The sequence below is a fragment of the Chiroxiphia lanceolata genome, chromosome 17 (assembly GCF_009829145.1).
Source record: "Chiroxiphia lanceolata isolate bChiLan1 chromosome 17, bChiLan1.pri, whole genome shotgun sequence".
Classification (NCBI taxonomy): Eukaryota; Metazoa; Chordata; class Aves; order Passeriformes; family Pipridae; genus Chiroxiphia; species Chiroxiphia lanceolata.
Genome location: NC_045653.1, coordinates 11742051 through 11755488, shown reverse-complemented (window position 1 = coordinate 11755488; position 13438 = coordinate 11742051). Strand labels below are relative to the sequence as shown.

Below are 13438 nucleotides of genomic sequence, written 5' to 3'. Positions count from 1 at the left end.
TGTTCTCCAGGCTGAACAACCCCAGATCTCTCAGCCCGTCTGTATATTTGGGGCTGTGGAAACCCCCTGCCCTTTGCTGTTCTCTGTCCTTAGGAAGTGCGAGGTGTTGGCACTGCCCTTGCCCAGGACAACATCAGTGAGCATAGGAGGTGTGGGATACATTTTCCTTTATTAAGCCAGATCTGCAATTACCAGCCTCATTCAGCCTATGAACTCCTGAGGGATCTCGAAAATGCAGACCCCACATGGTACAAGAAATGTGCTTTTCAGTCCCCTTTCACAGACCCTCCATAGCCCAGAGCACCCAGCAGTCTCAGCATCACAAACCAAGAATTACTCCTGCATGAAGGGTGGTGGGATCCCAGTTTCTTGGCGCTGGCAGTGTGGGAGCAGCGGCGTTCCCAAGGCAGCAGCACTCACAGCTCGCAGCCAGCACTGCTATGAACGCTGGGCTAAGCAAAGCAGAGGGAGAAATCAGCTTCAGAGGACAGAAAGCACAGGAAAAGGCTGGCAGAGATTGATGGCACCATCACTCTGCCCGCTAATGGGCATCTGGTCCCATTGGGCAGCTCTTTAAAAGCACATCCTGCCTCGATCTCTGACTTATCTGCAGCAGCCAGGGCACAAGAGGAGAGGTAAAACCCTCTCCTTGCTCCCACTGGGAACGTTAAATCTGTGTCTCTGTACCACCCCTATACCCAAGGTGAAGTGAGTACCCTTTCTGCAAAGTTCATCACAATGTGTCATCTTCAGCTCAGCCTTGCCTTGTCCAGTGGGGGTTAATCTAAACCACCCAAATTTCCCCGGCTGAGTCAGAACTTGGTTAATAAGCCACAGTGCAATTGAGTCAGTGGCATCTCTCCTCACTGCTGTTTTACTGACATCCCAGATAACAAATATCACTCACGCTGGACCACAGGCAGTGCAGTGGGATCCAAATGCCCGTCTCCCACCAGCATATCTAGGCATACACATCTATAAGAAAGCAAAATACATCTCTCCCCACCCAAGGGGAAAGGGCAAACTGAAAAGGAAATATCAAATCCTGATTTATTTTTTTTTCCTAGGCCGTTTTGTAGCCATTCACCACACAATTACATTTGGACTGACACAAGGTACTTTGGAAATTGTACTCAGCACTTAATCCTCCGGCTCTTTGGCACTTATTTACTCCCCAGGTGCACTGAGCTGCATTTTCTGCTCACAGACAGGAAAGCCAAGGGCTGACCAGCAGTCACCTCCCGGGAGTAGCTGAGTAGCTCTGGCTCCCTGGCTAATTCAGTGCACAATTATCTCCGACACAGGGAGGCTTTATTTCTGCCCTGCTCGGCTCCTCCCAAAGCCTCTGCCGTGCTCTCAGTGCCTCACAGGAGGCAGCGTCACCCGCTGGGGCTCGGCAGGATGTCACGATTGCTAGAGCAGCATGGGGAGCTCACAGCCCCCCTCTGCATGACAGCGGGGCTCAGCTTGGTGCTGGAAGGGCAGATTTTGGTGAAAAGCACCGATCCTATTGTTAATCAGTGCTGTACACCATGTGACTCCCTGGAAACAGTGAGCTTTCCAGTAACACCATGTGCCAAGGCCTGAAATCTAACCAGGGGTCTGGAGCCAAAGGACGATGCCTCTTCCATCACTAACTGATCTTTTGCCTTCACTTAGTTAAAAGTAGGTTTGGAAAAGAAAGGGGAAAGCACTCAGAAGACACAGCAGCTACATCCCTTGTTCTGTTGCAAATATGCAGCAAAAGGCTCAGAGAAAACAAAGCTCTGCAGCTTAAGAAACAAGGTCATGTTGGAGTTTCTGACTGAGAAGGAAAGGTCCCTTCCCCAGCACCCTCTTCTCCGCAGCAGAACCATGGCATCTTACCTGCCCAGAGCCCAGAAATGTGTGATACCAACAGCTCCAACCCAAGCCATGCTGGCTGAACAGCTTTCTCAGGGCACTGTGACCTACAGATGGGCTGCTCAGGCAAGGGAGCCCCATTGAAAAAAAAAATTAAAGTAAAAAGAAGTCTAGAGCCAGCAAATGGGAATTTTCTTGGCAGAGAAGCAAGTGGCAGCGTTTGGATGTGTTCAACCAGCAAGCCCTCCAAAGACTTACCTCTCCTTGACTGCTCTAGGCATGGCCAGAAGCTCTCAGATTCCCTTTAGCACAGCTGCCTTCTCTTGGTGGAACAGGAGTCAGGACTTCAATCACCACCAAAATGGATGAGGCAGGAGAGGAGCTGTTGTAGGCTCCTTAAGCCATTAAAGAGTTAATTTAAGGAGGAGTCATGAAATGTACCTGACTTGTAGCTGCTGTTGTGCCCACTGGGATTTTTTGCTCCCTGTCTCTTGTTGCTGCTTCCATTTATCTGCCAGCTGGGCTACCCGAGTTTTGGGTCAAAAAAAAGCCAAGTAAAACTGACTGCTTTGTGCTGTTAGCGTTGTTTTACCTGAACAGGCAGCTGAAGGTACAACTACACCTAGAAATGGGTGTTCCTATACCAGGATCACTAAAACACTACATGGCCCTGGGGTAACAGAACATCCTGAGGAAAACAGAGCACTGAGCATGCAAGAAACATGGACCAGGAAACACCCCACAGCAGAAGCAGCATTAGAGAGGGGGAGGTAAAGTTCCAAGGAAATGGTGTGAATGCTATCAGAAAACACAGGAACTCAACCTTAGCAATGAGGACATGTGAAAAAAGAGGAAACAAAGAACTGCACGCGAAGGAAAAAAAATCCCAGGAAGTCCTACAATTACCCATCTGAGGGAGAGAAAACTGTTAAAACACAGCACTTGGAGAAAAACAGTCAGATACAGTGAAAGACATGAGCTCCAGATAGGACAGCACAGTCCTGAAACTGTACCTTACCATCCAGAAATTGAAAAGAAGTGAGTTTTCACACGAGATGTGGAGCACTGTCTTAACACTGGGGTGTGAAAGGCCAGGAACACAGGCACAACTTCCTCTTGGGGGATGATCAGAGAAAAAAAGGAAAATTTTGCAGGGAAACACTTCTCCAGGCAAAGAAGGAGAACAAAGACACTTGTTTGTGAGCATAAATGCCAGTTTTAGAAAAGCCCAATCTCAGCCTATGTTAGAACACAGAAATGGAATGACAAAGGAAAGAGATCTTACTAGAGGGAAAGTCAAATAAACTCAGTAACAACCATCAAAAACTACAGGAGTGTCAGAAATAAGGATTTAAGTACTGCAGGGGAACAACACCAAACAGAATCATGGAATCAAGGACTGGTTCGGCTTGGAAGGGACCTTAAAGCTCATCTTGTTCCAAACCCCTGCCATGGGCAGGGACACTTTCCACTAGACCAGGTTGCTCCAAGCCCTGTCCAGCCTGGCCTTGAACATTTCCAGGGATGGGGCTGCACAAGTGACAAGGAAGGTGATTTTCTTTACCAAATCAAAGCATCTCTTTCCACCATCGCCTTTTTTCTGTTCTGGTGTACTATCCCTTCCCCATTAATTTGCCTGACTGTCATTTTTGCTTTATAGCTTATTTTATACTGGAACACTCCACCAGCTCACAGGAGCCAGTGTAATACAGGACATTGCACGTACATCACTCCCAGTTGGTTCCACGGGCTCTTTTGTCAGCTTTGGAAGAAGACAGGTCTGTCCTGGTCACTGATCTTGCAGTCCATCCTGCAAGCAGCAGGGCAGAGCTGACCTGCTCAACCAGGAGATAAGCACTGCTCATGACTTACAAAAACCAAGGAGAGAACTGGAGGCAGGAGGAGCCAGCAGCGTGTCCCAGGGTGCTCCCAGTCACACCGGAGCACAAGATGCAGCTCCCACAGAGAGCAGGATCTGGCAGAGCTCCTCAGAGGAGCCTTCGAGGTGGAGAGCAGCTTCTCCGCAGCACTGCCACCCTCCGGCTCCAGGGAAAATTCCCTCTTCCTGGCAAAGAAACGCCCCTGAGCCCCTGGATTTATCCCCTTTCCCTCCCAGCGGCAAGGAGAGAGCTGGCAGCAAACCTGGATGTGAAAGTTCATCATCGGTGAGCAGAACCTGCACAGCAAAACCTTGGGATCAGCAGCTGGAGGAGTTGCTGTCTGGCTGCCAACACTCCCTGAATTTGTGGGCACCAGCGTGGCCAGTTCATCCAAAGACCATGGACACCAGCCGGCCACCACCTGTGCTCTGATGCCACTGGCTGACAAAGGCAGAAGCAGGAGACAAATAACTTGCACCCTCTCTGTTGGATAAACTTTCTCTCTGGGTCTCGGGGTGCATCCTATCCAGCATTCCAGAAGATGTTGTCCCAGGTCCCCAGAAGGCACGTGTGAAGATCAGGATACAAGAACTGAGTAACTTCTCACAAGGCAGCTGTGACTCTGTTTAGCTCCGAGGGAAACCCCCTTTTCTCAGTTCTCTCTGTACTGGTTCCCACAGGTTACTCACTGGTCATAACAAACACCAGCAAGTGATACAGGCAGGTGAACCCCAAACTCACCTGTAAGAAAAAATAATCTTTAAAATGCTGCTGAGAGTTTGAGCCTCATTTAGCTGAAGACAGCTCAGCACAGGAAGCCTGCTGGCAGAGCAACCCGAAGATGAGACACCCTCACAAACCATCCAAAATCCAAGACCAGATGGCAGCCAGTTAGAAAGGGTCAAACACTGTTTTCCTATTTTGTGGGCTTTTAATGGCAATTTTCACAATAATTTACAAATTGGTTGTTACGCACATTGTATGTCCATTCTGTAAAGAAAAATGTGAGTTAATTCAGCTCTCAGTCGAGAAACTGCTGTAAAAATGCCCTTGCCGAGGGCTGGTCTCTGCTCCCGCTGGTTTGTTACTACAGGCAGCCAAGCGAGTTCCTCACGCTGAACCTGCCCAACCTGCCAGCCCCTCCCCTGCACCCTGAGCTCCCTCTGCTCACACCAAGGTGAGGACCTGGAAGCTTCCCAGTGCTGAGGGGGGTGGACTCACAGCACGGGGCTCAGGATGGGGAGGGAGAGCTCCAGCCCTTGACAGGGCAGGAGCGTGGCCTCTCCCAGGGACTCTGCTCCCAGGGAGCTGGTGGCTGCAGCCCACGGCTCAGCTCTGGGCTCTGCTTGTAAGCCCAGGATGAGGACAGAAGCAGCACAATATTCTAGCCTTGTGTCTGGGCATAAGGAATTGACCCGCAGGGTTCTGTTCAAAGGAGAGAAAGATATGGAGACCTGAGCCCAAAACACAAACAGAACAGACCAAAGCTGCAGAACTCCAGGTGTTCAGCCATGTTAGTCCTCAGCAGAGGAGAGGAAATACATCAAATACAGCCTTGCGTTTTTCCACCTGAGCTGTTGCCATCATCTCAATAATTCACCTCAGGATACAACTTGCTTTCCAGTTAGACTCTGTTTGTCTCTTACTTCCAGTCAGTTCAAGCTGATTCAGCTTGAATTGATTTGTACCTTCTTGGAAAGAAGAAGTCAGCAGCAGGGTTTCTCAGAGAAATGCAATACAGCAAATTAAACCTGCAGCCGGTCTGGCCTGCCAGGGAAAGCACAGGCAGAGCAGGTGGGGACTGCAATGAACACCTCAAGAGTTCAGCTGAGGGAAGGAAAGTCAGGGCTTTCTCTCTGGAAAAGCCTGGGAAGTGTTAAACCTTGCACCTCAGATGCTGGAGTTTTCCCCACACTGAGTTCTTTCACAAAGACTTCCCCCATAATGCTTTTACAGGAGCGTAACCATTATCCTGACAATCAGATTACCCATTCTCGGACAGTTTATACTTAATGTGCGGAAAAAAAAAGGGAGTACTTTGCAGCAGTCCCTGGAGGGAAGAGCAAAAGGACTGTGGTGAGCAGTAAACGACAGAAACTGCTCGCTGAAGCTCCCTTCCCCCTCGCCTTCCACCTCTCTCTGAGTGCAGTAACTCAATCCACAAAGGTAACTGAACTCTCCTGGGAGAATCTGGGGCACAATAGGCTGCAGCTCCTTTCAAAACAGATTCGTTTCGTTTTATTTATTTTAAAGTCCACTGATCATCATCACAAAAAAAAAAAAACCATCGGAAATGCAACTAAAGAGAAAAAAAGTCCGACCAAGACCTAAAAACCCAGAGCTACGAGCAGATGTGGGCCCGTGTGGCACCGCGCAGGAGGAGACGGCCCCGTGCGCCGCGCTGGGCGTGTGGCCACAGCTGGGGTCCTCTATGTCAACCTCTGAACAATGACAGCGTTGAGCAGGTTGGCTTCCTTCAGGGTCTGATTCTCGTCAGTCAGCTCTTTATTGGGGAAGGTGGTCATGAGGACGAAACTGGTGGCAGCCATCGCTGGCCGAGCATCTACTATGAAGAGCCGGATGTCACGGATCCTGTCCAAAGGGATCAAACACACAAGGGTGATCCTGTTACTGAGCAGCTTCTACAAAGGTGTGCAGCCTGTGCTGCGTTTGCTTCCCAGCTCACGTCACAGGCCACAGGCAGACTATTCTGATTTAACCTGCTCCTCTGTGGGCTCCCTTTTAGTGAAATAACAGCAGCTGCTTTACGGGCTACAGACTCAGCTCAGTGTTCTTTGTCTGTGTTGTCAGGAGGTTATTAGAAACTGAAAGCTTCCAAACCCTTAATGATGAACAGATTTAACGAACTGTTTGACACTTGCTGCTCTGAGTGACTGAGCTTGTCACACACAGCAGAACCCAGAGGATTTCAGCTCCCCTGAGCAGCCACACAGTGACACAGGATCCACTTCCTGAACTCAGTCATAGACAAAGGCTTTTGTAAGTTTTTGCCCTGGGCTTGACTCTTATAGAAACTGGAGGAATGAACATAAACCTCAAATCAGGGAGGTGAGAAGGACTTTAGGAGAGCAGTCTGAGGAAGCAGTGGGGTATCTAAGCCAGCTCTGCTTGCCCAAGGGAACAGAACTGTGGTAAGAACATCCCTTCATGCTCCACTCAGCACAGGGAACAGTCCTGTAGAGAAGTCTCAACTGAGGCACAATAACTGAACAGGTTTCTAATTACACAATAACTGAACAGGTTTCTAATTATCTGAGAGTTTCTAAAGCCCTTAGAAGAGATTCAGTTTTTTATAGGTGACATCAAGGAAAGTGTTGCTGATAACACTGACCCTCCCAGGTGTGGTACCACTGGCTATAATCTATCCCTATTTGGAAAGCAAATCCTATCCAGCAGTTAACAACCGCCTTAAAACCCCACAATAATTCTATTCCTCCCCAGAAGGATCCCCAGAGCTCCCTTTGGCAGGCAACCAGGATTTTAACACCTGCTCCACCTGTGTCCAGTCTGCAGTGCCATGCAGCCCTTCCTGGTGTTTCCTGCTCATACCTGTGACTGTGGTTAAACTTCTGGACCAGTCGCCCACCATCGGCGAGCCGGATCTGGATGTTGGTGACGGGCTCCGACTCATCAATCGCGATGGCAGAACTGGCTTTGGCTTCGTTCTCTGCCTGCTGGGCTGGTGAGCTGGTGCCCATCACCTGGGGCACGGTGCTGGCAACAGGGGGACACAAGGGGAGCTGTTAAAAACCAAACTCACCTGGCTGCAGGGAGCCAGGATCAGACAGCCAGCTCATCGCCTGCCAGGCCCAGCTACCAGGGCTGCTAGACAGGAGACACCAAGCAAGCTGGAAGTGAGAATATATTAGTCAGCCAGTTAGCAGGAACTTGTCTAGAAATTCACCTCTACCATCTCCTTTGGTACCACGTCACAGGCCCTTACATCCTCACGGGAACAGGGGCAGTGTGACTTGGAAACACTGCTCCTGCGTGTTCTATGGGAGTTCCAAACCAGGGAGAGGCTGAGCCACCTCACAGTACATGCCAGTGAGCCTTGTTTCCTCAGAGGAACACCTCCCATCCCACAGGCACCCAGTGCCTTTCCTTCAGAAAGACGAATCAAAAGGCTCCACCTAGCAAGGCTCTCGAGTGACTCTCTCCCATCACACACAGAGCAAACCAGCGCCACCGTCTTCTCACCTGCCCAGCTTCTGTCCTTCTCCAGTAAAAGCCTTGAAGACACTTTTAGGTTTCACATACTCCTCATCCCGGTGATCCTCCATATCCAGGTTCACCTGTCCTCCCCGTGCTAACCTGCGCAGCTCGGCCGGGACTTCCCTGCAAAGACAGAGTCCTAAGGCAGCTGCCTGAAGCAGCAAGGCAGGAAAGTGTGGAGAAAAAGCCCCAAACCTTTGGATTTTCAGGAATCACGGTGTGCCCCTTGCTTAATTAACAGGGCAGACGCACACCTCCCCCACTGACACACACAAATTAAAGGTTACTTTTCCCTGTCACCTGGAGTGACATGATGCATCAGAAATCTCACCCCAAATATGAACACCTCTTTGTTCACTTCACACAAACCCCACACAAACCAAAGCCACTCCCTGTTTACCTGAACCAAATGTTCCATATGAAGAATAATTAATTTCTTATAAGAAAGCCCAGGTGAAATGTGCCACAGATTCAGCAGCCTGGATTCCAAAAACACTTGTGTCTCAGAAAACAGCTGCTCTTTTTCTTCTCTCTCACTACGTACCCTCTGCGGATATCATCGAGGAACTGGGCATTGGATGGATCCTGGTAGCTCCTCAGCTCTCCACTATCCAGACTGAATCCACTCTTCCAGAGCTTCAGTACAACATGCACCTGCAGCAGCCCCCAAACAACAATCAGCCTCACTGAGCATCTTGGTGACAACAAAAATCGATGCAAAATGAAAAGTTCCTACTGGGCAGAGGAGCTTCTGGGTGCAGAAAACACTCCAGCCAGGTTCCTCTGGGCTGAGAGAAAAAACCCAAAGCACTGGCTATGTATGTAATGGTCAGGTGTCAATTCCTAGAAGGTGGCACCACAGTCCCCTTTTAGGCAAATATGGCTGAAGAGCCAGGAGTGTGCTGGGTGAGGAGCCTAAACCAGGCTCCCACCACGGCCTAGAAGCACGTTTGGCCATAAACCAAGCACGAGGGAACCTCACACTGATGCTGGCAGCTCCACAGCTCTCCAGTGGATAAAGAAAAGTTAATTGCCCAGTGCTCTTCACACATTATTTCACTTCTAAGGAATGCTCATATTCTTAATTAACAGTTCATCAGAAAACTGCTTACCCAAGACCAATCATCTACTTTCTACTCGGAAATCCCGCAGGAAGCAGGATTTACCATATTTCTGTCCTTGTGAATTTCTATCAAGTTTTGTAACTCTCAGGGGTGGCAAGCTCTGTAGCTAGAGCAGAGAAATCCCTTGGGTCACATCTACAAACTTGTGCAGACATACTCACATCCTGAGCAGAGTTCTGCCTCCTCTCTCCTGCCACGTAAGCCGACTCCTCCTCAGGAGTAGCCCCAAGGCGATACCCTCCCCCTGCAAAAGGCTGGAAGAGAGAAGCAGGCAAAGGGTTACAGAACCACACAAACCCAAGAGAGCTGCTCCCCTTCCCCACCACCCCTGTGGATGAACAGGGGCTTCATGGCATCACCAGCATCTACTGCCCTGCAGGCACAGTGACAGGTTCAGCAAGTTCATAAATACTGCACAAGAGCAGCTTTTCTTGCCACTGTGACACACAAAATAGAGCTGCACTGAGAGAGGAGTCCAGACTTAGCTGTCGAGGTAATTCCAGGACTCCTCAGTGCCAAACAGCTGGCATGGTGGAGCCTTAACTGAAACAGGGAACAGAAGGAAGAACTCAGCCCTCCTCACCTTCGGCTTGCTCGTCTCACCACCGCCCTTGGTCGTCCGATCGACGGCCACTGCGCCGTGTTCCTTGGCTCCCTTGAACAGATCCTCCACCAGCTCGTTGGGACTCTTCTTCCTTGGAGGGCCCACGATCTGCTGGCCACTTCTCTCCGAGCCACCAGCATAAAACCTAAGGGAAAGCACCCGGCTCCTGGTCAGACTGGACCCGCTGCCTCTCCAGGACCCAGCAGTTTGACATCAGGATTCACTTGTTCGTATTTGTGCAGCTCAGTGAAACACCCTGGAATCACAAATACTGGATACTACCAGCGTGTCTCCCACTGCCGCCACCTGCCAGTTCCTGTACTGCAAAGACTTTCTTTTTATGTCAATTACTGTAAAATTACCTGTGGATCAATAGCAATAAAGTGGCCACAAGTCTCAGATCTGGCAAGAGGAACCGCCCAGAGAGACAAGCCCTGTTTTAAACACCAGTACCAGCTCAATCACCTGGCTGAACAAGGCTTCCAGCGAGCCTCTGACCCACCAGAGAAACATCCAACTGGAATTCTGGGGGAAGGCACACGGTCATGCCACACAAAGGACGGATCTCAGCTGGAAGCAATGGATGCACAGTCAGTGAAGTGCAATTAAGCACTTCTGGAAGATTGGGTTTATTAGCTTCCAGATGGCTTGTAACACACACAGAGCGAGCTCCCAGCTGCCTGCAGACCACGGTCCATCCAGGCTGAGCCACCCCTTCAGAGACATCAGTTCCATTCCATTTACTTTGCCTGTCAACCTTAAGGGTATTTAACTACTTACAGCTGACATCGTAGGAGACTTTCTCACTAGTATTCCATGTTCCTGTTTTTCTTTCCACTTCCACATTCCAGTACATTACCCTTAAGCAGCACTTAAAAAAAAACCCAAATGAAACAACCCAAACCCAAAACCCCAACAAAAATAAAACCGAAAACCCCAAGCAGAAAGAAAACAAATCTCTGCATTATTCCCGCGTTTCCGTTCTCTATGGACACAAATGAGGATCTGGGCTGTTTCCTGTTCTTAACCCAGGGTTTCCATACCCTACTTTAGGCTTTCTCTCAGTGCTGAGAGCTGGTGCTTACACAGCTGAGCACGTGCTTGTGCACAGGCTTTGCACTGACAAACCCCCGTCAAACCTCAGATGCTTCACTACAGGAATTTCATAGAGACACAAACCTGATCTTAAAAAAACTGAGCACAAGCAGCAAGTCTTCCCAAAAGGGCTGGGATAAACACCCAGGGTTTGAGTCTTTAGCTGGAAACTTACCGCTGTCCCTCCTCCTCTTCATCATCCTCCTCCTGCGCATGCACAAGGTCTCTGAACGAGGTTACTCGATGGTCACTGCAAAGATCCAGCAAGAAGAATGTTGGGACACAGTCCAAACTAAAACATTCCCAGCTAAAACATTCCACACTGAAAACAGTCGACACTGAAACAGGCTCCTTCTGCAAGGTGGACTCTGTTCACCAATGCCTGAACCGAGAGCATTTCTCTTTCAAGATACAGCCAGCAACTCCTCTTTAAAACTGGGCAGCATTCCCTGACTTCACAGGGATTTGGTAAGGCAAAACTCACTTCTGTTTTTTGTAAAATGCTTGACTTGGTCAGCTCAGGTCTCACACAAAACCAGAAAATGTTCTTCCTGCAGAGACATGGTCTGCTCAAATGTCACCAACTGACTGTCTTTAACCTCAAAAGACAAACCAAGTTTTTCCTGAGAAATGAGCCGAGCTTTCCTAACTGATCTCTGGCTCAGTTGTGCAATAACACCTGTGCTGGTGACGTACAAATGCTCAGGCTTTCACAACTTCTAGAGAGCCAAACAAGGTGAAGCAAATCTGAACACTCCTGAAAACTAACACACATCAGTGCTTTAGAGAGAGTTTGTGTTTTCACAGTTTCCACTGTCAAGTTTCCAGGATGGAGCTGGAGCTCACTCCTCACCTGGCTCCAGTGCCTCTGGATATGGAGCTGGGGGTGGGCTGGGGCAGGGTCAGGATGTCCTCATCACCCCCATCCTCGTAGAAACTGGCGAGGGCAATCTGCAAAGGGAAACCAGCAGAGCTTGTCAGGATGGGAGCAAACACTCCAGAGAAACAGCAAAACCCACACAAACATCCCAGCTGAACCATCTGCCACGCTGGACCTCTCAAGGCACCTTTCACTAAAGACACTTCATGCATTTCCCCCTTTGCAGGTCCTGGCAAAGACGAGGCCTTGGCAGGCTCTGCTGTTTGGCTGTGTCATGGCAGGGCACTCCCTGCTGCAGGGACGTCACCTTCCCTGCCAGGGAACGCCAGGGCCCTTCTTCTGCAGCACTGACACAAGGGCTATGCCAAAACTACTGCCCTGAAACAGCTGCTTTTGTGCCACCCACAAGCAGAGGTTAACACAGTCAGATCCTTCGAGAAGGACCAGGGACAGGGGCAGGTCAGAGTAGTGGGTGGCTCCTCCACGGTCCGGGGGCGCTGGGGCCGCCGCTGGCAGCACCAACAGCACAGCGCTGACAACCTCGCCAGCATTCCAGGAGAACCCACACAAACCCGGCACACCACAGACCCGCCGCCCCTCACCGCGCGGGAGAAAACGAGCGAGACAACCGAGACGGGACTCGGCCCCAGCCAGGCCACGGTCCCGCCGCAAGGACTGAGCCCGGCGACGGGCGGGGGCGAGGCCTGAGCCTGCGGGACACCGAGCTCCGGCCCAGCGCTGTCCCCCGCCAGCGCCGCGGCGCCGCCGAGCCCCGCAGCGGGGCGGGCGGAGGGCAGCGGCGGAGGTACCTGGAGGTCCCAGCCCGCAGACTCGAGGAAGAACCGCGCTCGCTCCTCCTCGGTGCCGGTCACGGCCACGAACTCCCTCAGCGCCTCCTCCCTGTCCGCCATCTTGCCGCGGTGCAGCGCCCAAACCCCGCCGGGTCGCCACGCCCCGCCCCCGCGTGCGCCGCCAAACCCGCCCGCCCGGAAACACCCGCGGCGGCGAACGGCGCCCGGCCCGCGCACAGCGGCCCCTGGCGGCCGGGAGGAGCCGGTGCGCCGGGAACCGGGAACAAGGATGGGCAGCACTGAGCACCGGACACGGGGAACTGGGCCCTGAGCACTGGGTACTGAGCCCCGGGAACTGGGCACCGAGAGTCAAACACAGGGAACCGGGCATGAGGGACCAGGATGGGCAGCACTGAGCACCAGGCACCGGGCACTGAGCACTGGGCATGGGGTTGGGCAGCACCAGGCACAAGGCATCAGGCACCAGGCACTGGGATGGGCAGCACCAAACACTGGGATGGGCAGCGCCAAGCCCTGGAGGAGGGCAGATGGATGAGTCACAGACAGGGCTGGGTGCCCGGGACTGACAGCACAGAACAACCCAGGGCATCCTCTGCATCCTGGTGCATTTATTTCCAGGCTCACACGACATGGCTGGTGGTGGCCAAGCCCTGGGACCCTCCTTGAGGAACAGTGGGACAGGTCAGCATCCCCAGCGCTTACTTCTTTGTGCGCCTGAAGAGGAAGAAGAGGAGCCCACCAAGGATTCCCTTCTCCAGCAGCATGCCAAGCCACAGGAGGAGGAGGCTGGATGAAAGGTTCACACCTGCAGTGGGGACAGAGGATGTGAGCAAGCAGGTCGCAAGGACAGGCATTCCTGGCCCCACAAGGAGCCTTTTCTGGGACTTTGAGCTTTCTCAGGGGGTTACACCATACAGCCACCCTGGCAGGCACCCCACCCAGTTTGAAGCACCACTATTTATCTG

At 51.4% G+C, this 13438-nt stretch overlaps 1 protein-coding gene across 1 annotated transcript; it reads right to left on the bottom strand.

Annotated features, from left to right (window-relative positions):
• Positions 1-4633: 4633 nt before the first annotated feature.
• On the bottom strand, positions 4634-12619 carry NSFL1C (NSFL1 cofactor). Its single transcript, XM_032704575.1, has 9 exons — positions 12471-12619; positions 11635-11732; positions 10957-11031; positions 9666-9831; positions 9244-9336; positions 8503-8612; positions 7944-8081; positions 7293-7457; positions 4634-6314 (listed from the first exon to the last, which is right to left on the bottom strand). Exons 1-9 carry the CDS (start codon positions 12570-12572, stop codon positions 6152-6154), a joined length of 1110 nt encoding a protein of 369 aa, XP_032560466.1. The 5' UTR covers positions 12573-12619; the 3' UTR covers positions 4634-6151.
• Between the last annotated feature and the right edge of the window lie 819 nt (positions 12620-13438).

Bases quoted from the DNA above. Each gene is read 5' to 3' on its own strand.
- NSFL1C (XM_032704575.1), bottom strand. From the start codon at position 12,572: ATGGCGGACAGGGAGGAGGCGCTGAGGGAGTTCGTGGCCGTGACCGGC. The intron at 8,082-8,502 runs GTACGTAGTGAG...CTGTCTTTGCAG, and splicing joins CTCGATGATATCCGCAGAGG to GGAAGTCCCGGCCGAGCTGC. The intron at 6,315-7,292 runs GTATGAGCAGGA...CCCTTTGGACAG, and splicing joins AAGTTTAACCACAGTCACAG to GATCCGTGACATCCGGCTCT.